Source organism: Mobula hypostoma, chromosome 1 (genome assembly GCF_963921235.1).
Source record: "Mobula hypostoma chromosome 1, sMobHyp1.1, whole genome shotgun sequence".
Lineage (NCBI taxonomy): Eukaryota > Metazoa > Chordata > Chondrichthyes > Myliobatiformes > Myliobatidae > Mobula > Mobula hypostoma.
In genome coordinates, this window is record NC_086097.1 from 57543198 (window position 1) to 57567234 (window position 24037).

Genomic DNA, 24037 nt, shown 5'->3' on the forward strand with positions numbered 1-24037 from the left:
GAACAGTGTCTCAGAAAGGCAGTGTCCGTTATTAAGGACCTCCAGCACCCAGGGCATGCCCTTTTAGACCATAAGACCATAAGACCATAAGACAAAGGAGCAGAAGTTGGCCATTCGGCCCATCGAGTCTGCTCCGCCATTTTATCATGAGCTGATCCATTCTCCCATTTAGTCCCACTCCCCCGCCTTCTCACCATAACCTTTTCTCACGGTTACCATCAGGTAGGAGGTACAGAAGCCTGAAGGCACATACTCAGCGATTCAGGAACAGATTCTTCCCCTCTGCCATTGATTCCTAAATGGACATTGAAGCTTTGGACACCACCTCACTTTTTTTAATATACAGTATTTCTGTTTTCGCACTTTTTAAAAATCTAATTAATATACGTAATTGATTTACTTGTTTATTTATTGTTTTATTCATTTTTTTCTCTCTGCTAGATTATGTATTGCATTGAACTGCTGCTGTTAAGTTAACTAATTTCATGTCATATGCTGGTGATAATAAACCTGATTCTGATTCCATTTGTAAAAGCAGAAAATATAATTTTCTGTAGTGTTCTGTACAAGTATTCTGTTCTGAGAAAAGTTTCCAGAGCTAAGATGATGAGTGTTACTATTTGCTTCCACAGTAGTAAAGGCTGCTGGTGGAGGAGGCTTGCAGCTGTTTGTTGATGCAGGTGTTCCTGTAGACTCTCAAATGGTTCGACAGATTGTAGATGAAGCACTTGCTGAAACTATTGCTGTAATACTGGGACAGCACCAGAGTGAAAGAAAAGTACCGATACAGGAACTTACTCAACGAAGAGCACCTTCACCGGTAAGAAGTTCTATTGTTGCACAAAACATTGAAAATCTGAAGACATTAATCTCAATAGAGTGTATAAGAATGCAATCTGATATTGGGCCTGAAATCTGATCAAACATAAGCGGCTTAGTATGGAACTGGGGAGTGATATGATCGTGTCTTTTAGTTTCTTAGCTTGCATTGCGGTATGTGATGCACGTACATTTACACTTATTATTGCTGGAACTAAGCTGCAGCATCAGCAGTTGCATGTTTATTACTAAATCATGCCTAAAATTATGCTGGTGTTTCAAAACAATTATCTACTCCCCCAAGCTATCTGGCTAGATTGATATAAAAAGTGAACATAATTCACATTAAAATCAATGCAGGACTTTGTATTCATGTTATATGTTATATATCAATGAAAATACACCACTGAGCATTTTCTAATGCTTATTCCACTAGAAATACGTTTCAAGCTATCTAGATTAATTTGCCTAGAATCCTTTAAAGAAGAATGCATTAACCATTCTTATTAGAAAAATTCCTCAGGATAAAAATTCTACTCTACACTGTGTTTCTGAATCTTTCTATAATGGTCTCGGGGAGAAAAAGAGTTTAAGTATACCTACAAACATAAATAATTAGGAAGTATTAGAACAGATGGCCCCTTGAGCCAATTCTGCCATTCAATAAGATCATAGCTGATTCAATTTTAACTTCAAACCTGCATTTTCAACTGCCCTCAGTAATCTTTCAGTACCTTCCTGATCAAAGATCTATTTATCTCTGCCTTAAAAGTATTCAGAGTATTAGAAGTATTCTAATTCCACTGACATTTGAAGAAGATTTTTAAAGTCTCATGACCCTGAGAAAGAAAAATATATCATCTGATCTCTGTCTTAAATGGGTGACCACTTATTTTTTTAAACAGTGACCTCTTTATTTTTGTAATACAGCCACAACAGCTATTTCCACACTTAGCATCTGCTGTCATTCCAATCTCAGCACACTCCCTATGTGTACTAAAATTGACATGGGTCATTTGTAGAATTCAACTTAACCATATTATTGGAAGAAAATACTGCCATTCTTTGGGGCACTTTTTTAGCCCTTCTACACATGTTCACATCAGTAATATATTTTGGTGAATTGAATTAAAGCTTCCATCACGAGTTTATATTAACAGTCATCAGATTGTGCTGCATTTTGATACTTGGGGTTGAAGGACTGTTCTTATAAATCACAGTGTATCTTCTTTTGCCTCTTTCCAGTCATCAGATTTTGAGATTTGGTGGGGATTATTTTTATATACACCTTATATGTGATTAGTGGAACTAGTCTCAGAATTGTATTATATTAAAGAATCTTTCTGTAAGGAAGCTAATTGACCTTCATATGGCACTTCTCTGACAATCTAGCTTTGATAAAACACACGGCAGAGTGGAATTGTGAACTTATCATTCAAAACTACACACAAGATAACATAAAATTTAATTAATTCAGAATATATTCACATTGTTTACTGGTGACATGTTAAAATTGCACAGACCATTGGATAGAATGTATTACGTAAATTTTGGAGTCAATTAAGATTTAGACAGGCAAATATTTAGTAGGACTCACTTTATATATCAATGGAATAATTAATTAAGAGTATTTTTTTACTACCATTCTGATATTTTTTCAAATAATATAAATCTGTGGTGTATAAAAAGAGAGAAAACTAGACTCTTACCAGGTTTTTTACTTCAAGTAAAGTGCAGGCAAATGCTTTTCTAACTAACTGCAAACAAAATCTGTTCATTTCTAATTACTTCAGGCACATTTCCTTTCTTAGAATAGCAAATTGATGATAGAAAGCAGATGATTGGCCATAATAAACCTGAAATATTTTAGTCTTTTCCTTTATCAATTGATATCTTGGCCACGAGTGATGGAAAAATAAAGGTTTTAAAGTGCAAAATACAGAGTAGCATAAATATAATGTTCATATTTTGTGTTCAGCTTATTTTTGATTAAACTATGGGTATTTTGATTAAACTATGGGTAACTATGGGTAAAGCGGCCAGTGCGTGAGTGGGCCAGTGAAGGAGTGGAGCTTTGGGGCTTTGACTCGAGAGGCTTTGACGAGAAGAGGCGGAGGACAAGCTAGCTCGCAGTTAGTTTTTACAATGTCTCCTGAGACGGTGATGTGGCTCTCATGTGAGATGTGGCAGTTTTGGGGGAGCTCCCCTCTCCCGCAGAGTCACATCTGCCAGAAGTGCATACGGCTGGGTGATCGGGAAGACCTTGTAAGGAATCTGGAGCAGCAGCTGGATGACCTTCGACTCATAAGGGAGAATGAGGCAGTCATAGATGAGAGCTACAGGGAGGTAGTCACACCTAGGCTGTCGGAAGCAGGTCATTGGGTGACATTCAGAGGGGGGAAAGCGAAGGTGAGCAGACAAGCAGTGCAGAGCACCGCTGTAGCCATTCCCCTGAATAATAAGTTTACCGTCTTGGATACTGTTGGCGGGGATGACTGACCAGGTGTGAGCCACGGTGGCAGGGCCTCCAGCACTGAGTCCGACCCTGTGGTGCAGAAGGGTGGGACAGAGAAGAGGAGAGCTGTCGTCATTGGAGACTCTATAGTCAGGGGAGCAGACAGGAGATTTTGTGGATGTGAGAAGGACACCCACATGGTTTGTTGCCTCCCGGGTGCCAGGGTCCGGGATGTCTCTGACTGGGTGCATGACATCCTGGTACGAGAGGGAAAGCAACCAGAAGTCGTGATACATGTTGGGACCAACGACATAGGCAGGAAGAGGGATGAGGTCCTGAAGTGTGAGTTTCGGGAACTAGGCAGAAGGCTGAAGAACAGGAACTCAAGGGTGGCATTCTCAGGATTGCTGCCAGTGCTACGTGATAGTGATGCTAAGAATTGGAGGAGATGGCAGTTGAATGCGTGGCTGAGGAGTTGGTGCAGGGAGCAGGATTTTAGATTTTTAGATCATTGGGATCTCTTCTGGGGAAGATGGGACCTGTACAGATTGGATGGGTTGCACCTGAACTCAAGGGGGAGCAATATCCTTGCAGGTAGGTTTGCTAGCATGGTTCGGGAGGGTTTAAACTAATTTGTAAGGGGGATGGAACCCAGAGTGATAGAGCAGTGAAAGAAGTGCATGGAGTAAAGCCAGATCTAACATACAGAGAGGCTTTGAGGAAAGAGAAGCAGAATAAACGGTGTAAAGACAGTAAGGTAGAAGGGCTGAAATGTGTGTCCCTCAAGGCAGGAAGCATCAGGAACAAAGGTGATGAACGGAGAGCTTGGATACATACATGGAATTATGATGTAGTGGCCATTACAGTGACTTGGCTGGCACCAGGGCAGGAATGGATTCTCAATATTCCTGGATTTCAGTGCTTTAAAAGGGATAGAGAGGGCGGAAAAAGGGGAGGAGGGGTGGCATTACTGGTCAGGGATACTATTACAGCTACAGAAAGGGTGGGTAATGTAGCAGGATCCTCTTTTGAGTCAATATGGGTGGAAGTCAGGAACAGGAAGAGAGCAGTTACTCTACTGGGGGTATTCTATAGGCCCGCGGTAGCAGCAGAGATACAGAGGAGCAGATTGGGAGGCAGATTTTGGAAAGGTGCAAAAATAACAGGGTTGTTATCATGGGTGACTTTAACTTCCCTAATATTGATTGGCACCTGATTAGTTCCAAGGGTTTAGATGGGGCAGAGTTTATTAAGTGTGTCCAGGACCGATTCCTGTCACAGTATGTGGACAGACCGACCAGGGGGAATGCCATACTAGATCTAGTACTAGGTAATGAACTGGGTCAGGACACAGATCTCTCAGTGGGTGAGCAGCTGGGGGACAGTGACCACTGCTCCCTGGCCTTTAGCATTATCATGGAAAAGGACAGAATCAGAGAGGACAGGAAAATGTTTAATTGGGGAAAGGAAAATTATGAGGCTATAAGGCTAGAACTTTCGGGTGTGAATTGGGTTGATGTTTTTGCAGGGAAATGTACTATGGACATATGGTTGATGTTTAGAGATCTCTTGCAGGATGTTAGGGATAAATTTGTCCCGGTGAGCAAGATAAAGAATGGTAGGATGAAGGAACCATGGGTGACAAGTGAGGTGGAAAATCTAGTCAGGTGGAAGAAGGCAGCATACATGAGGATTAGGAAGCAAGGATCAGATGGGTCTATTGAGGAATATAGGGAAGCAAGAAAGGAGCTTAAGGGGCTGAGAAGAGCAAGAAGCGGGCATGAGAAGGCCTTGGCGAATAGGGTAAAGGAAAACCCCAAGGCATTCTTCAATTATGTGAAGAAAAAAAGGATGACAGGAGTGAAGGTAGGACCGATTAGAGAATACTAATGAATACTTCTCTTCGGTATTCACCAATGAGAGGGAACTTGATGATGGTGAGGACAATATGGGTGAGGTTGATGTTCTGGAGCATGTTGATATTAAGGGAGAGGAGGTGTTGGAGTTGTTAAAATACATTAGGACAGTTAAGTCCCTGGGGCCTGACGGAATATTTCCCAGGCTGCTCCACGAGATGAGAGAAGAGATTGCTGAGCTTCTGGCTAGGATCTTTATGTCCTCATTGTCCACGGGAATGGTACCGGAGGATTGGAGGGAGGCGAATGTTGTCCCCTTGTTCAAAAAAAGGTAGTAGGGATAGTCCGGGTAATTATAGACCAGTAAGCCTTACGTCTGTGGTGGGAAAGCTGTTGGAAAAGATTCTTAGAGATAGGATCTATAGGCATTTAGAGAATCATGGTCTGATCAGGGACAGTCAGCATGGCTTTGTGAAGGGCAGATCGTGTCTAACAAGCCTGATAGAGTTCTTTGAGGAGGTGACCAGGCATATAGATGAGGGTAGTGCAGTGGATGTGATCTATATGGATTTTAGTAAGGCATTTGACAAGGTTCCACATGGTAGGCTTATTCAGAAAGTTAGATCCAGGGAAGTTTGGCCAGGTGGATTCAGAATTGGCTTGCCTGCAGAAGGCAGAGGGTGGTTGTGGAGGGAGTACATTCAGACTGGAGGATTGTGACTAGAGGTGTCCTACAAGGATCTGTTCTGGGACCTCTACTTTTCGTGATTTTTATTAACAACCTGGATGTGGGGGTAGAAGGGTGGGTTGGCAAGTTTGCAGACGACACGAAGGTTGGTGGTGTTTTAGACAGTGTAGAGGATTGTCAGAGATTGCAGAGAGACATTGATAGGATGCAGAAGTGGGCTGAGAAGTGGCAGATGGCGTTCAACCCAGAGAAGTGTGAGGTGGTATACTTTGGAAGGACAAACTCCAAGGTAGAGTACAAAGTACATGGCAGGATACTTGCTAGTGTGGAGGAGCAGAGGGATCTTGGGGTACATGTCCACAGATCTCTGAAAGTTGCCTCACAGGTAGATAGGGTAGTTAAGAAAGCTTATGGGGTGTTAGCTTTCATAAGTCGAGGGATAGAGTTTAAGAGTCGCGATGTAATGATACAGCTCTATAAAACTCTGGTTAGGCCACACTTGGAGTACTGTGTCCAGTTCTGGTCACCTCACTATAGGAAGGATGTGGAAGCATTGGAAAGGGTACAGAGGAGATTTACCAGGATGCTGCCCGGTTTAGAGAGTATGCATTATGATCAGAGATTAAGGGAGCTAGGGCTTTACTCTTTGGAGAGAAGGAGGATGAGAGGAGACATGATAGAGGTGTACAAGATAATAAGAGGAATAGATAGAGTGGATAGCCAGCGCCTCTTCCCCAGGGCACCACTGCTCAATACAAGAGGACATGGCTTTAAGGTAAGGGGTGGGAAGTTCAATGGGTATATTAGAGAAAGGTTTTTTACTCAGAGAGTGGTTGGTGCGTGGAATGCACTGCCTGAGTCAGTGGTGGAGGCAGATACACTAGTGAAGTTTAAGAGACTACTAGACAGGTATATGGAGGAATTTAAGTTGGGGGCTTATATGGGAGGCAGGGTTTGAGGGTCGGCACAACATTGTGGGCCGAAGGGCCTGTACTGTGCTGTACTATTCTATGTTCTATGTTGTATTGTGTTTGAATGCTTAACGTTCAGGGCAATAAATTTGACATGATCCAATTTATAAATCTGGTGTAACTTTTTTTTTCCTTTGTAAATCAAAGATGTATTTATTTTTCTTTTTTTGCATAAACTCTTTGTTCTTTGTGAAATGATTTTAAATGATAGATAAAGCATCACAAAATATTTCAGAAGACCTCTGCTTGTTTGTCAATGGATAACCAAGTCCCCTGGTCTTATTCTAAGTCACGCAATCCTCTTCTTTGGTATGTGCAAGGTTATTTCATCTCATTCAGGGACTTCTGTCCCAGACTGGACTGGACTGAGCATCAGCGAGTACAGTAGTGCCTAGGACCTGGCTTAGATATACTGAGGGGGCAAGGTTGGGGAGAGTATTGCTGAATCCATGAGCCTTTTTTTTTACTTAATCATTTGTAAAATAAAATTATTCGAAGTGTTGAAAATAATCTAAAAAAATGAAATAAAAAACAGTGTTAATTGAAAGGATGTTAAATCCTTTATGATCAAAAAAGTATTGAAATAAAATAAAGGGGGGAAAAAGCATTTAGCTTCCCTACTGAAATGAAAAGTGTCTCAAATTCAACATTCTTAGCTGGAAATCTTGCCTCTGCCATTAGAAATCCTTCATTAGAACAAAGTGCCATATCCAGTGGTAACTCAATAAATCCTATCCTTAAGTTGGTCCATACAAGCACTTCAGACCTGTTGGCCCAATATTTTCTCAACAGTTCTCATTTACTGGATTTATGATAGATTTACTGTCAAATCTTTTACGTCTTTTCTTTGCTACTGTGCTTCCACATGGTCATATTGTTGAGTTCCAAGAAAGAAGATTGATAAACTTATCAAAGAATTAAATTTCAAAAGTCCTGTTACAATTACTCAGAATGAGTTGTCAATATCTTAAAAATGGTTTCCCCAAACATTACCACTCTAAATTCAACTTATCTCTGAACTCAAATCCAAACACTTAAAGAAGTTAAAATCATCACCAAATGTTGATCTGTGTGTCTGGTTCATTAGAACTTTACTATTCTTACAGACAATGCTGATTCCAACACCAGATCCAACCCCCAGACAAACCCCATCACCTCCAGCAAGAGATGATACCCGTATTCAAACCCCAGACATCACACCCCAAGATTCTGTTGAGAATGAATCAGGATCAGAGCCAGAATTGGAGCCTTTAATGAAATCAGCACTGAGTGAGTATGCTGCATGTTTTCCATTAGGTGCAAGTGAGTTTTTTTGGACATTTAAAATTCTCAAGCACATTATATTATATTTGAACAATTATTGTAATAATTATTGCATAATAATTCCTTCTTATTATCAGTCTATTTTTTGTGTATTCATGTCTGCTTGATCCAAGTTTAACTAGATGTGACTGAGTGTATGTTTAGTTTAGGTTGGTCAGGTCTATATTCTAATGATGCCTTTAATTTGGGAGAGGTGCTATTGGTCTGGGTCAGTGTTTTATCCAGGTCAGCCTGATAAACTTCCGTGAAGTTGATAGTTTCGGATGGATTTATTCGATATCTTGTTACCAAACAGATTACTACTATGTTCAAGGTTGTTGTGTTTATAATAATAAAGTTGAGCGTGGGAAATATTACTGCTGGGACTCACATCAGGTTCATATTGGAGTTGTGTTTTAATCTAATAATTTTCCATTCCCCATCAATATGTAAGTATAATTTTCCACGTGACAAAAAGAAGTTTTGGTTTTGTAGAATAGTGAAGTGCTATGTCGCAGCGGCCTTTCCGGATCCAATAAATGGTGCATATATGTGTCTTAAGCATATTTCTTGTGTTCGCAAGACCTTGTTAAACATTGGTAATATAAAATACCGCAAGTCCAGTTAATTGGTTCATTGGTGAGTGGGGAGCTGCGTGGCCTAGGTTGTGTAGACCAGGCCCTCATGCTGTGACATCACCTGTTACAGTCATGCAGGGAAAGAGGCGCTAGTGGTGGTGTAGGAGAGAACAGAGGCACAGTGCATGTACTGGAATCAGTGCTGAGTTGGGTACTGGCCTCTCTAGGTTGGCCCCTGCGGGCCAGCTCTCCCACTGGGGATCTTTTCCAGCATTCGTTCCCTGAAAAGCAAGTTGGATTGCCTTCATCTGCGGTTGATCAAGCGCGAGACAAGCTGATTTGCCTTAATCTGCAAATGACCCAATGTGAGATGAAGAACTGCTATGTGATTGTTCTTGCAGAAATGTGGCCCAGGAAAATATCCCAGGCACTATCTTCAGGTCTTGCAACTCAGGGACTTGTGACTGTATTAATATTATTTTTGTGACTATGTGCTATCATAACGATACAGTGTGTACTATGTTCTGTGTGTGGCTGTATGTACTGTGTTTTGCATCTTAGCCCCAGAGGAATGCTGCTTTGTTTAACTGTCTGTGTATGTATGGTTGAATGACAATTGAATTTGAAGTTGAACCTTTAACAAGCAGTGCACAAATAGGAAGTTTGTTTTTTAAGAGGAAAGAATGTACAGGCTCTCAAATTCACTTGGGATCCTCCTGATTTCCCAGTAGAACACCTATGAGACTCCACCGGAACCTACAGCAAAAGAGCACAGATAGCTTGAATAAACTATTATTTCCCCATATCTCCTGCCATATTTGCAGCCTTTTCATTGATGCTGAGAAGTTAGGTCATTAGTCTGTTGAAACATATTAAGTCTAACTGACAATGCACTTAGCTGGAAAATGAGCTTCGATTCATAGTCTGATTATATTTCTCAACATTTATTCAAGTCACGACAACATGAGTTCCATTAATGTAAGTATTCCATCAGGTTCAATGCTCCTGTCTATATTTGATCCAGTTTACCTCCCTATAATTCAAATTATTAAATGGAGGACTATTTCTAGCAAATGTAATCTTAAATAATTTTATTTCCTGTTCCTCTTAGAAGCTTACCAGCCACTCTACTTCTTGCCTATTAATTATCCAGCTGAGAGCTGTAGTGGATTTGAAATGTTGTCATTAGCAATCCGCTAAACTAGTGGTTCCCAAACCTTTTGGGTTACTGCCCCCTTGACTCGCAGACCACATCTTCAGCTTCCCCCTCAACCTTTCCAGTCGTTACATAAAAATTAAAAAGAATTTTGATTTATAATACACAGTGAAAGAAAATAGGAACTGCAATTTTAAAGCAGTGAAAAATAATTGCAAAAATTATTCAAATCTATTTAAAGCTTCAAATAAAATTATTTCTTTATTTCATTAGAGTGAAAATAATTTTTTCACTGTTTTCACTGTGCAATGTTGGAGTGCACATTACTAATCCAACTATTCACTACTTCTTTGCTTTTTCATCTTTCAATGAGATGGATAGGCTCGGTGCAGTGATATCAGCTTCTTAACATCAGACTGAATATCACTCAGAAGGAGTATCAGATTGCCATGTTCGGTAATTTGCAGTTTGTTTCATTGCTTTGAAAAAAGTTGGGCGATTGCACTGAAACCATGATCCACTAAGTGTGATGTTGGAAAGGCAATAAAGAACATCTTGACCTTTTTCCACAGTGCAGGACAGCATTTCTTTCTGCAACCAAAAATCTTGATACGATTATTTGAACTTCAGCTGAGTCATTTTGTAGTGAGCTCAGGTTTTCATCCTTCCTGTTAATATCTCATTACAAGTGTTCAGGAATGGATTTATTACCCAATCTAGAATTTGGATCAAGAGAAGGTCCTGAAATCTCTCAGTGTCTTTATGCATCTCAAATCTCCCAAATGTCTTTATGCAGCTCACCCATTAGGGATGAATGGTTACACACATATGCAGACATATGGCATTAGTGTAGATGGACATCATGGTCAGCGTAGACATGGTGTGTCAAATTACCTGCAATACTTTTCTATGTTATATTTTCAGAATGAAGATCACTTTTTTTTTAGTTTGGATGAGGTGAAATTTCTTCTTTCAGAGAATTATAATTATTTGGAAGTCTATGCTCTAGAAAAACACACTCGGAAAACTGGAGGAACTCAGCAGATTAGGGAACAACTAATCCCTAGGGGCGGGGAAAGAGGCTAGCTAGAAGGTGACAGGTGAAGACAGGTGGCTAGAGAAGTTCCGATAGGAGAGGAGTAACACACACAAAATGCTGGAGGAACTCAACAGGCTAGGCAGCATCCATGGAAAAGAGACTAGTTGATGTTTTGGGCCAAGACCTTTTGGCAAGACTGCCAAAGGTTTTCGGTCCGAAATGTCGACTGTACTCTTTTCCATAGATGCTGCCTGGCCTGCTGAGTTCTTCCAGCATTTTGTGTGTGTTACTTGAATTTCCGGCATCTGCAGATTTTCTTTTGTTTGTGATAGGAGAGGAGAGTGGACAATAGGAGAAAGAGACGGAGGAGGGGACCCAGGGAAAAGTAACAGGCAGGTGAGAAAGATAAAAGATGAGAGTGGGGAATGGAGAGTTTGTTCACTGGAAAAACTGATATTCATGCCATCAGGTTCGAGGGTACCCAGTCCTCCCAGGTGAGGCATCACTTCACCTGCGAATCTGTCGAGGATATCTATTGTGTCTGGTGCTCATGATGCAGTCTCCTCTACATTGGTGACACCCATCGTAGATTGGGGGACCGCTGCAGCAAGCGCATCTGCACCATCTGCCACAAGTGGGACTTTTCGGTGGCCTTACATTTTAATTCCAATTCCCATTCTGATGTGTCGATCCATGGTCTCTTCTTGTGCCAAGAGGAGGCCACCCTCAGGGTGGAGGACAATAGACAATAGGTGCAGGAGTAGGCCATTTGGCCCTTTGAGCCAGCACCGCCATTCACTGTGATCATGGCTGATCATCCACAGTCAGTATCCAGTTTCTGCCTTATCCCCATAACCTTTGATTCTGCTATCTTTAAGAGCTCTATCCATCTCTTTCTTGAAAGCATCCAGAAACTTGGCCTCCACAGCCTTCTGGGGCAGAGCATTCCATATATCCACCACTCTCTGGGTGAAAAAGTTTTTCCTCAACTCTGTTCTAAATGGCCTACCCCTTATTCTTAAACTGTGGCCTCTGGTTCTGGACTCACCCATCAGCGGGAACATGCTTCCTGCCTCCAGCGTGTCCAATCTCTTAATAATCTTATATGTTTCAATAAGATCCCCTCTCAGCCTTCTAAATTCCAGAGTATACAAGCCCAGTCGCTCCAATCTTTCGACATATGACAGTCCCGCGATCCCAGGAATTAACCTTGTGAACCTACGCTGCACTCCCTCAATAGCAAGAATGTCATTCCTCAAATTTGGAGACCAAAACTGCACACGGTACTCCAGGTGTGGTCTCACCTAGGGCCCTGTACAGCTGCAGAAGGACCTCTTTGCTCTTATACTCCATTACCTTTGTTATGAAGGCCAGCATGCCATTAGCTTTCTTCACTGCCTGCTGTACTTGCAGGCTTGCTTTCAGTGACTGATGCACAAGAACACCTAGATCTCGTTGTACTTCCCCTTTTCCTAACTTGACTCCATTTAGATAATAATCTGCCTTCCTGTTCTTACCACCAAAGTGGATAACCTCACATTTATCCACATTAAACTGCAGCTGCCATGCATCTGCCCACTCACCCAGCCTGTCCAAGTCACCCTGCATTCTCATAACATCCTCCTCACGTTTCACACTGCCACCCAGCTTTGTGTCATCGGCAAATTTGCTAATGTTACTTTTAATTCCCTCATCTAAATCATTAATATATATTGTAAACAGCTGTGGTCCCAGCACTGAACCCTGCGGTACCCCACTGGTCACTGCCTGCCATTCCGAAAGGGACCCGTTAATCGCTACTCTTTGTTTTCTGTCAGCCAGCCAATTTTCAATCCATGTCAGTACTCTGTCCTCAATACCATGTGCCCTAATTTTGCCCACTAATCTCCTATGTGGGACTTTATCAAAGGCTTTCTGAAAGTCCAGGTACACTACATCCACTGGCTCTCTCTTGTCCATTTTCATAGTTATATCCTCAAAAAATTCCAGAAGATTAGTCAAGTACGATTTCACCTTCGTAAATCCTTGCTGACTTGGACTGATCCTGTTACTGCTATCCAGATGTGTCGTAATTTCATCTTTTATAATTGACTCCAGCATCTTTCCCACCACCGACGTCAGGCTAACCGGTCTATAATTCCCTGTTTTCTCTCTTCCTCCCTTCTTGAAGAGAGGGACAACATTAGCCACCCTCCAATCCACAGGAACTGATCCTGAATCTATAGAACATTGGAAAATGATTACCAATGCGTCCACGATTTCTAAAGCCACCTCCTTAAGTACCCTGGGATGCAGACCATCAGGTCCCAGGGACTTACCAGCCTTCAGACCCAACAGTCTATCCAACACCATTTCCTGCCTAATATAAATTTCCTTCAGTTCATCCATTACCCTAGGTCCTTTGGCCCGTATTATATCTGGGAGATTGTTTGTGTCTTCCCTAGTGAAGACAGATCCAAAGTACCTGTTCAACTCGTCTGCCATTTCCTTGTTCCCCATAATAAATTCACCCGTTTCTGTCTTCAAGGGCCCAATTTTAGTCTTAACTATTTTTTTCCTTTTCACATACCTAAAGAAGCTTTTGCTATCCTCCTTTATATTCTTGGCTAGTTTACCTTCGTACCTCATTTTTTCTCCGTGTATTGCCTTTTTAGTTACCTTCTGTTGCTCTTTAAAAGTTTTCCAATCCTCTTGCTTCCCACTCGTCTTTGCTATGTTATACTTCTTCTCTTTTATTTTTATACTGTCTATTACTTCCCTTGTCAGCCACGGCCTCCCCTTACTCCCCTTAGGATCTTTCTTCCTCTTTGGAATGAACTGATCCTGCACCTTCCACATTATTCCCAGAAACACTTGCCATTGCTGTTCCACTGTCATCCCTGCTAGGGTATTGTTCCATTGAACTTTGGCCAGCTCCTCCCTCATAGCACCATAGTTCCCTTTGTTCAACTGTAATACTGACACTTCCGAGTTTCCCTTCCCCCTCTCAAATTGTAGATTAAAACTTATCATATTATGGTCACTATCTCCTAATGGCTCCTTTACCTCGAGGTCCCTGATCAAATCCTGTTCATTGCACAACACTAAATTTAGAATTGCGTTCTCTCTGGTAGGCTCCAATACAAGCTGTTCTAAGAATCCATCTCGGAGGGACTCCACAAACTCCCTTTCTTGGGATCCAGTACAAACCTGATTCCTCCAGTCTACCTGCATGTTGAAATCCTCCATAACAACTGTAGCATTACCTTTGCGACATGCCAATTTTAACTCTTGAATCAGCTTACACCCTACATCCAGGCTACTGTTTGGGGGCCTGTAGATAACTCCTATTAGGGTCTTTTTACTCTAATTTCTCAGTTCTATCCATAAGAGGAGCAATACCTTATAATGTGTCTGGGTACCCTCCAACCTGATGGCATGAATATCACCTTCTGATGAACAAATTACCCCCCACTCTATTCCCCACTCTGACCTTTCTCTTCTCCTCACCTGCCTATTACTTCCCCCTGGTTCCCCTCCTCCTTCCATTTCTCCTGTTATCTCCTCTCCTATCAGATTCGATCTTCTCTAGCCTTAGACCTTTCTCCACCCACCTAGCTTTGCCTATCACCTTCCAGCTAGCTTCTTTCTTCTCCCCACATCTTTTTATTCTGCCATCTTCCCCCTTCCTTCTCAGTCTTGAAGAAGGGTCTCGACCCAAAAGTTGTCTTATCTATTCATTTCCACAGATGCTGCCTGATCTGCTCAGTTCCACCAACATTTTGCGTGTGCTACTTTGTATTTCCAGCGTCTGCAGACTTTCTCATGTTTATGTTCTTGAGTGCTGTGGAGACAGAGACGTCGAATATATTCAAGATGGAGTTTGATCAATATTTAAGCAACAAGTCAAGTAGTCTGGGGAGAGTGGGAAAGTGGTGTTGAGATGACCAGGCTTGGGGGTGAATTGACTATTTGTGCTTCTGTTTCTTACATTTCAATGGAAAAAGTCTATACAAATTCATATGTATATTACTCTTAAGAGTTTAAGATGTTAGGGTTTATTCAGGAGTGATGGGATGATATATGCTTTCCACATGTTCCATCAGTGATAAAAAAGAGTTCATAAAATAAATAGAAGTAGATATTAGAAAACAATTACTTACAGAAGGTGCTTAGAATACAGAATTCTCAAGCAGAAACTGTAGTTGGGAAGGGGATTCCAAACAACACACATCAAAGTTGCTGGTGAATGCAGCAGGCCAAGCAGCATCTGTAGGAGGAGGTGCAGTCGACGTTTCAGGCCGAGACCCTTCGTCAGGACACCAGCAACTTTGATGTGTGTTGCTTGAATTTCCAGCATCTGCAGAATTCCTGTTGTTAGGGGATTCCAAAAATTGTTTTAAAAGGATTTGAATAAAGAGGAAGATTAACAACTATGGCAGAAGGACAGGACATGGGGATTAGACAGTGCGGCTTCTCTAGAGAAAATTGCTTGTATAGAGTCTAACTGAATGACAGTTACATTTTATGAATTTTTGAGCAGTAGAACTGTTTTTAACTGAAGACAGCTTTTCTATTTTTTGAATGTAATTTTGCAAAATTTTGTACTTCAGCTATTGTGGAGACTATTCCCAGAAGACTGTGTTACTATGGTAACTAGCTGCTCTATCAAATAGACTGGAGTAGATTGACACCAATAGTTTTCCTTCATGCTTCTCTTCCAGAAGCTTATGAGTTCAGTTAACCTGTCATGGAAACGCCAAGTTGATTGAAGGTGCTTCAAAGAGAAAAAGGGGAAAAATTATGTGTAGTTCTTGCACTGAGAAAGAGAAGGAGAAATGAGAACAATTACATATATAATCCCTCTATTCAGTGGCTGGAGAAGTAAATAAATAATTTAAGTATCGAGATTTTAAAAAGTAGGACAATTCTTTATTCTGTTACTTAAACAGGTTCCTGGTAACTTGGAAATCACCTTCTGTTTAATACTCTGAAAGAGATATTGAAAAGCTGCAAAGTTAATGAAGGAACAATTGTGATTCATAGTCATTCTGATAGAAGAAAAACTGAAAAAAGATGTGGGTGAAATTACAGGCAGATCAATGGTATCTGTTTCAGCAAAAATGTGTGGGCTTGGTTTTGTGTTCTTTAGTGCAAAACTGATAGCAATGCCTCACTGTGGAAATCTGTAGAATGGCATGCTCTCCCTGTGAAATGTGGGAGATTAGGGAATTGCCAATTGTCTCTGACTACTATGTCTGTAGGATACTTCTTGCGTGCATCTACCATAGACAAGGACATGGAAACTTTTGAGTTTGGGTTAAGGATCCATAGTATCTCAGAGCATGAGAACGCTATTTAGGAGGAAATATTGGATGTCCTGAAATGCAAAAAGGTGGTTAAGTCCCTGGGACAGGCCCAGCTATATCACAGATGTTATGGGAAGTAAGGGAGGAAATTGCTGGAGCCCTGGCAGAGATTTTTGTAACACACATCAAAGTTGCTGGTGAACGCAGCAGGCCAGATAGCATCTCTAGGAAGAGGTACAGTCAACTTTTCAGGCCGAGACCTTTCGTCAGGACTAACTGTTGTTAGAGATTTTTGTAACCTTGTTAGCCCTGGACGAGGTACTAGAAGACTGGAGTGGGGCTAATATTGAGCTTTTATTTAAAAAGGGCAGTGAATATAAACCAAGGGCTACAGGCTGGTGAACCTTATGTGAGTGGTGGAAAAGTTATTGGAGAGGATTCTGAGAAACCAGGGTTATTTGCGTTTGGAGAGACAGGAGCTGACTGAGGATAAACAGCATGGTTTTGTGCATGGGAAATCATGTTTTTCAAATTTGATTGAGTTGCTTGAGCTTGCCAATTGGATGCAAAATTGGCTTGATGGGAAGAGATGGAGGGTGGTAGTGGAGTGTTACTTTTCATGTTGAAGGTCAGTAACCAATGGTACATTACCAGGCTCAGTTCCATTGTTGTCTATCATGAGATTGATTTGGATGAGAATGTAGGTGTCATGATTAGTAAGTTTGCGAACATCACTAAAATTGATGGTATAGTGGGCACTGAAGAAGGATGTCTTCAATAAAATTGGATATAAATCCACTGGGAATATGGGCAAGGGAATGGCAGTGAAATTTAACTCAGACATGTGGAAGGTGGTGCATTTTGAGAAGTTAAACCAGGACAGGGCCTACACAGTAATGACAGGGTGGGGAGTGTTGGGTGCAAGTACTTAGTTCCCTGAAAGTGGCTACACAGGCAGACAGGGAAGTGAAGTGTGGCACACTTACTTTCATTGTTGAGGTTCTGAGTACAGGAGTTGGCTTGTCATGTTACAATTGTACAAAATGTTAGTTAGACCATACTTAGAGTATTGTGTGCATTTCTGGTCACCATACTGCAGGAAGGCTGTAATTAAGCTAGGGAGGATGTAGAAAAGATGCACAAGGATGTTGTCTGGATTGGAGGACTTGAGTTATAAGGAGACATCAGATGAGCTGAGACTTTTTCCTGGAGCAAAGGAGACTGATAGAAGTATATAAAATTATGAGAAGCAGAAATAAGGTTGATAGCCAGGGTCTTTTTCCTGAGGTAGGGGTGCCTAAAACTGGAGGGCATAGTTTATGGTGGGAGAGAAGGGGGTTAAAAGGGATCTGAGGAGTACATTTTTCACACAGAATATTTAGCATCTGCAATGGGATGGTGGAGGCAGGTACGTGAATGAGCAAGGGATCTGGACATAATGTAAACACAAAATAATCTGCAGATGCTGGGGTCAAAGCAACACGCACAACACGCTGGAGGAACTCAGCAGGTCGGGCAGCATCCGTGGAAACAAACATTGTACGAAAACCTCCACAACTTCCACCACCTTCAATAAGACCCCACCACTAAGCACATCTTTCCCTCTCTACTCCTCTCCACTTTCCGCAGGGATCATTCCCTCTGTGACTCCCCGGTCCACACGTACCTCCCCACAGATCTCCCACCCGGCACTTATCCCTGCAAGCGTAAATGCTACACCTGTCCCTACACCTCTTCTCTCACCACCATTCAGGGCCCCAAACAGTCTTTCCAGGTGAGGCAACACTTAATTCGTGAGTCTGTTGCGGTCATCTATTGCATCCTGTGCTCCCAGTGCGGCCTCCTCTACATTGGTGAGACCCGACGCAGATTGGGGGACCGCTTCATCGAGCACCTCTGCTCCATCCACCACAACAGACAGGATCTCCCGGTTGCCACCCACTTCAACTCTGCTTCACACTCCCATTTGGATATGTCCATAAATGGCCTCCTCTACTGCCATGATGAGGCCAAACTCAGGTTGGAGGAGCAACAACTCACATACCGTCTGGGTAGTCTCCAGCCCCTTGGCATGAACATTGAATTCTCCAGCTTCCGGTAATTCCCTCCCCCTCGCTTCCCCCATCCCAGTTTCACTCTGCCCCCTCCCCCAGCTGCCTATCACCTCCCTCATGGTTCCGCCTCCTTCTACTACCCATTGTGCTTTCCTCTATTCCTTCTTCACCTTTCCTGCCTATCCCCTCCCTGCTTCCCCTCCCCCACCCCTTGACCTTCCCCCTTACTGGTTTTTCGCCTGAAACCTACCAGCCTTCTCCTTCTCACCCTCCCCCCACCTTCTTTATAGGGCCTCTGCCCCTTCCCTCTTCAGTCCTGAGGACAGGTCTTGGCCCAAAACGTCGACTGTTCATTTGCACGGATCTGCCCGACCTGCTGAGTTTCTCCAGCGTCTGGACATAATGTAGGCAAGAGGGACTAGCATAATGATGAGCGTAATCCAGAGGGCTGAAGGGCCCATTTCTGTGGTGTACTGCAAGCAAATTCAGAATTCTTGCATAGATTTCTACATTTGCACCCAAGTTACCCAGCAACTAGTTATTGATAGTTTCACTGCTCAGCTCCATTAATTGTGAAGCAATCCAATGGTAGAATGTGACGTTGTGGCAATTCCCCAATAATTTCACTAAGAAATCGGCATGAGCAACTTGCTCAAGTTCAAGTAGAAAAATAGGGAACGTTTCTGCTTTGATACCAATGGAGGAGAATGGGTTTAAGAGATGAGGGTAAGTGTTAGTATTTTTAGATGTTTAAAGATGTTTAGATGGTTTGTGTTTAAACTTTTTGCATATGTGATTTTTCAAATGTTTAAATATATCAACAATTGTGACAGCCAGTAAAGCCAAAGGGCACAGCTTAACATTTTGTCAGTTTAGTTCACTTGGCCATCTCATGGTTTTTTTGTCAATCTAGGTGGCAGGATCCAACTCTGTCACAATCAACAGCACCCTGATCCTTCCCTACCTACCATACTGCTGTCCATTTGTTGCTATTTTTATATCATGACACTGTTCAGGGCCTCATCACTATAGTTGTTTAGCAAAGTTATCACTGCTTTGTACAGCAAGGTTTCAGAGATGGATGTAAAAAAAATGATGCTGATATAGTTCAGAGATCACCATTGATTACAAAATCCAGCCATTAATAAAAGTAAAGGTCTGTCTCAATTGTTCATTATTACTCTTACAGCTGTAACATAATCAATAATACATATTTCTTTTAACAAACAGTCGTGGATGATATCGGACTAAAACCTGCAGAAAAATCTAGCCCTGTTGTTACTCCTGTTATCACGCCAATTCCTACTCTTTCAAGAGTATCCACACCTTCGCCAATATCACATCCAGCCTTGAGGAGCAATTCAGTGCTGTTGCAGAAGCTTCCAAATCCCTGGGGAGATGCAGAGCTCCCTCTAGAGGAAGAAAATCCTAGCCCAGCCCAAGTAGCAGCACCACAGCAAAGAGGCATGTAAGTGAAAATGTAATGCTTCCTACCAGCATATCTTGGTATATGTAATCTTTTTTTTAAATCTTAATTGCTTATCCTATTAACTTTTTAATTATTCCATTCACATCTGTACTAATGTCATCAAATCCTCTTGATTGGTTAAATACCAGAGGGCACAACTGAAAATTGGCACAGACTGTTATAATAAAAATTAAAGTATACAGATACATTTTGACTACAGCCCAAATTCATGAGTATATGTAAAATTAAAAAAAATGTTTAATGGAGCCAAAGGAGGAAGAGAGTACACTGAAGGCAAGATATTAGATTAGATTCAACTTTATTGTCATTGTGCCGAGTACAGATACAAAGCCAATGAAATGCAATTAGCATCTGACCAGAAAAGCAAAAGAATAGTACTATTTACAAAATAACTGCAAATAAAAATAAGTGCTACAGCATACAAATATAAAAGTACTGAGACAGTCCAATATGGGTGCAATATTGCTTAGCGCTGTGATGTGAGGTTCAGCAGAGTCACAACCTCAGGGAAGAAGCTCTTCCCAAGCCTGGTGGTGCGGGAGTGGAGGCTCCTGTAGCACCTACTGGAATGGAGGAGAGTAAAAAGTCCATGGTTAGGGTGAGATGCATCCTTGATAATGCTTTTCGTCCTGCCCAGGCAGCATTTATGGTAGATGTTCTCAATGGCGGGCAATTGGGTGCCGATAATCTGCTGGGGAGTTTTCACCACCTGCTGGACTGCTTTGCAGTCCGATACGGGACAATTTCCATACCACACTGAGATGCAGTTGGTGAGTATGCTCTCAATGGTACAGCGGTAAAAGTACGTCAGTATCCTGGGACATAGGTGAGCTTTCTTGATGCTCTGCAGGAAATAAAGGCGCTGTTGTGCCTTTTTGATCAGGATGGAGAAGTTCAGGGACCAGGTGAGATCATCGGAAATGTGGACACCAGGGAACTTGAAGCTTGATACACGCTCCACTACAGCTCCGTTGATGTAGATGGGAACATGAGTGTGGTTCCTAGCATGCTGAAGTCCACAATAATCTCCTTGGTCTTCTGGGTGTTAAAGGCCAGGTTGTTATCGGCACACCACGTGGCCAGGTGCTGGACCTTGTCCCTGTAGGCCGTCTTGTCATCCCTTCTGATCAGGTCAACCACCGTGGTGTCGTCTGCGAAATTGATTATGGAGTTAGAACCGTGTATAGGAACGCAATCATAGGTGAAAAGGGAGTACAGAAGATGGCTCAGCACGCAGCCTTGAGGCACACCGGTGTTCAGTGTGAGAGTGGAGGAGGAAAGGTTGTCTAATTTAACTGATTGGGGTCTCTCCAAGGTCCAATTGCAGAGGGATCAGCTGATACCAAGCTGGCAAAGTTTGGCAATCAGTTTGGAGGAGATCACAGTATTGAATGCCGAACTAAAGTCAATGAACAGCATTCTGACGTAAGAGTTGGGGCTGTCCAGGTGGGTCAGGGCAGAATGAAGTGCCATGGAGATGGTGTCCTCTGTAGACCTGTTGGTGAGACAGGCAAATTGATGGGGGTCCAGGGTAGTGGGCAGACAGGATTTCAGATGTGATAGAACCAGTCTCTCAAAGCACTTTGCAATGATGGGGGAGAGTGCAACTGGACGGAAGTCATTCAGGATGTGGAATGCTTCGGCACTGGCACGATGGTGGCGATCTTGAAGCTTGTGGGGACAACCGCCTGGGCCAGGGACAGATTAAAAATGTCCGTGAAGACCCTGGCCAACTGCACTGCACAGACTCTGAGCACACGGCCAGGTATTCCATCTGGACCAGCTGCCTTCTGTATATTCAGCCTGCTCAGGGTGGCGCAAACATCAGAGGTGGAAAGTGAGAGAGGCAGTTCACCAGGTGGGAGATCCGCTTTGAGGGTGACCTCCTTGTTCCCTTGGTCAAAGCGAGCATAGAAGTAATTGAGCTCATAAGGGAGGGAAACAGAGCTGGATAAAATAAAGATAAAGGCATCCGTTAGTCTTGCGAGACCATGGATCTGCGCCTGGAAAGTCTTCACTCTCCAGGGTGCAGGCCTAGGGAAGGATGTATGGAAGACTGGCAGTTGCCCATGCTGCAAGTCTCCCCTCACCACAACACCGATGTTGTCCAAGGGAAGGGCAAGGGCCAATATAGCTTGGCACCAGTGTCGTCACAGAGCACTGTGTGGTTAAGTGCCTTGCTCAAGGATACAACACGCTGCCTCGGCTGGTCACAACCTTCAGGTCGTTAGTTGAGTGCCTTAACCACTTGGCCACGTGCCCACACAGATGGAAGGGAGCACAGTACTAGATGGTTTGAAGTCTGTAATAATCTGTATGCCATACCACATGCACTGGGGGTTCAAGGAGTTGAAATGCTCCTCGATTCTCTGTTTGTATATGTGTTTAGCCTGAGAGGTTCCCCTCCTCAGGCTGGCCCTGGCTGAGCTGTAAGCCTTCCGGTCTCCAGACCTGGAGGCTGAATCTCTGGCTTTGAGCAGGAGGCGAACCTTTCTGTTCATCCATGGTTTCTGATTGGGGAAAAATTTATTTGTTTTTGTGATGTCACTCTATCTACACACTTGTTGATGTGCTCAAGGACAGAGTTGGTCAATGTTAGTCTTAGAGTCTGTGGTGACATAGGCAGCAAATGTACTCCAGTCTGTATGCTGGAATTGGTGCCGAAGAGCAGAGTCAGCACCCTCCAACCAGATCTTAGTAGTCTTCATTGTGGTTTCACATGTTTAATGACCAGGCTATACTTGAGAAGCAGAAACAATGAAAGATGGTCGGACTTTCCCAGGTGGGGGAGGGTAGTGGCTTTGTAAGCATCAGCCACATTTGTGTAGACATGATCTATTTCCCCTTGTGGTGCATGATACATTTTGGTAAAATCTTGGAAGTAGGTTTCAATGGTTAGAGTCCCCAGCGACAATAAAGGCTCCGTCTGGATGCAATGTCTGCAGTTTGCTAATGGTGGCACTGAGGTGTTTCATGGCTACTTGAATGCAAGTCTGCAGTGTCCATACTAACTCCGGAGGTAGTTGGTTGAAGTTGAATGGATGGTCCAAAACTGTGTTGGTGCATTGGTAGTTAATGACCAAAAGTGACTGTTTGTTGTAAGTGTAGTTCACATAACTGAATCGAGCGAACACGCGGGAAACAAGCAGATAAATTAACACTATTTTTCAAAATCCGGTAAGACACTGAGCCTCACGATACACACGCACCGCTGCCATTTTAATACCGCACTGGACAGGATATTGACATGCAGAGTGATTATCTTGAGTGCTCAGAGTTTGACCAGACAGTTTAAATTTACCACTGGTCCCAAGAAGGAAAAGATGCATCAAAGCATTTATCAAGGGCACAAGGGTATGAGAACTTAGTGGCAAAATACATGGTGACCAACAATGGTGTCTGGGTCCAAGAGATCAGAATCAGAGAATGAGAGGACTGGATGATGGAAAAGGGAGAAAAAGATATTGGTTAGGAAGATAAAGGTTTAAAAATGTGGATACACACTAAAAAAAATGGGGTTCAGGTCATCAATAGAAATAGCAACAGAAAGTGACCCAAAGTTCTATGAAGAGTAGAAGATGCTGCTCTGGATAGGGATGCATAAGAATGGTGGGTACCAAATTTGTAATTTCAGCATCAAAGGAGAGAAGAGGAGATTGCCTGTCGAGGATAAAATATGTTGTCTGGCCTATATTACCAATGTACACTTATTTTTATGCAGAACAAACCCTGTGCAGAGATAAATGTTGTCACAGAAGTGGAGGTAGCTAGCTACATTTCTGCAGAAGATGTGCAATTGGCTTGATGATGTAAGAGGATGAAAGAAGAAGTTGGAATTGATGGGAAGGGTTTGGAATTGTGCACATAGTCAAAGATTTTTTCATTAGTAATCTAGATTGAATTTAGACTAATTCAGCACTGAAAACCAAATGAAGAACACAGACAAATAATAGCATATATTTATGTAACAATTGGAAGGGTCTTTAATCAGTGCTGATGTTTATACATTTAAAAAAATTTGTATCTTCCTTTGAGGAGAAATTGCAAATCTTAATATGGTGTTTTGTCCTAAGACTACTTCATTCTTGCCAATTTCTCTTGAATATACTATATGATGATAATTTTTTTTCAGAATCAGGTAAATTGAAGGAAAAATATTGCATTCTACTAAATTTGAATGTGCAAATGTTCACACATCATCAATATTCATAGAATTCCATTGCCTGCTAGTCTTACAAAGCTTTGGCATTTTAAAATTCACATTGAACCATCTCTTGTTCCTACATCGTTTGTGCTCTTCTATTTTCAGGCCTTGTATACCATCCAGATTCACCTTTAAAGC

The 24037-nt window shown here is 42.3% G+C and overlaps 1 protein-coding gene across 1 annotated transcript in view; it reads left to right on the plus strand.

Moving 5' to 3' along the window:
• Nucleotides 1–24037, plus strand: part of kiaa0586 (KIAA0586 ortholog) — a 538659-nt gene that overhangs the window by 419595 nt on the left and 95027 nt on the right. The window contains exons 22-24 of the mRNA XM_063049620.1: nt 633–820; nt 7896–8058; nt 19437–19674. Coding sequence (XP_062905690.1) covers nt 633–820; nt 7896–8058; nt 19437–19674 — 589 coding nt within the window. The remainder of the gene's footprint in view (nt 1–632; nt 821–7895; nt 8059–19436; nt 19675–24037) is intronic.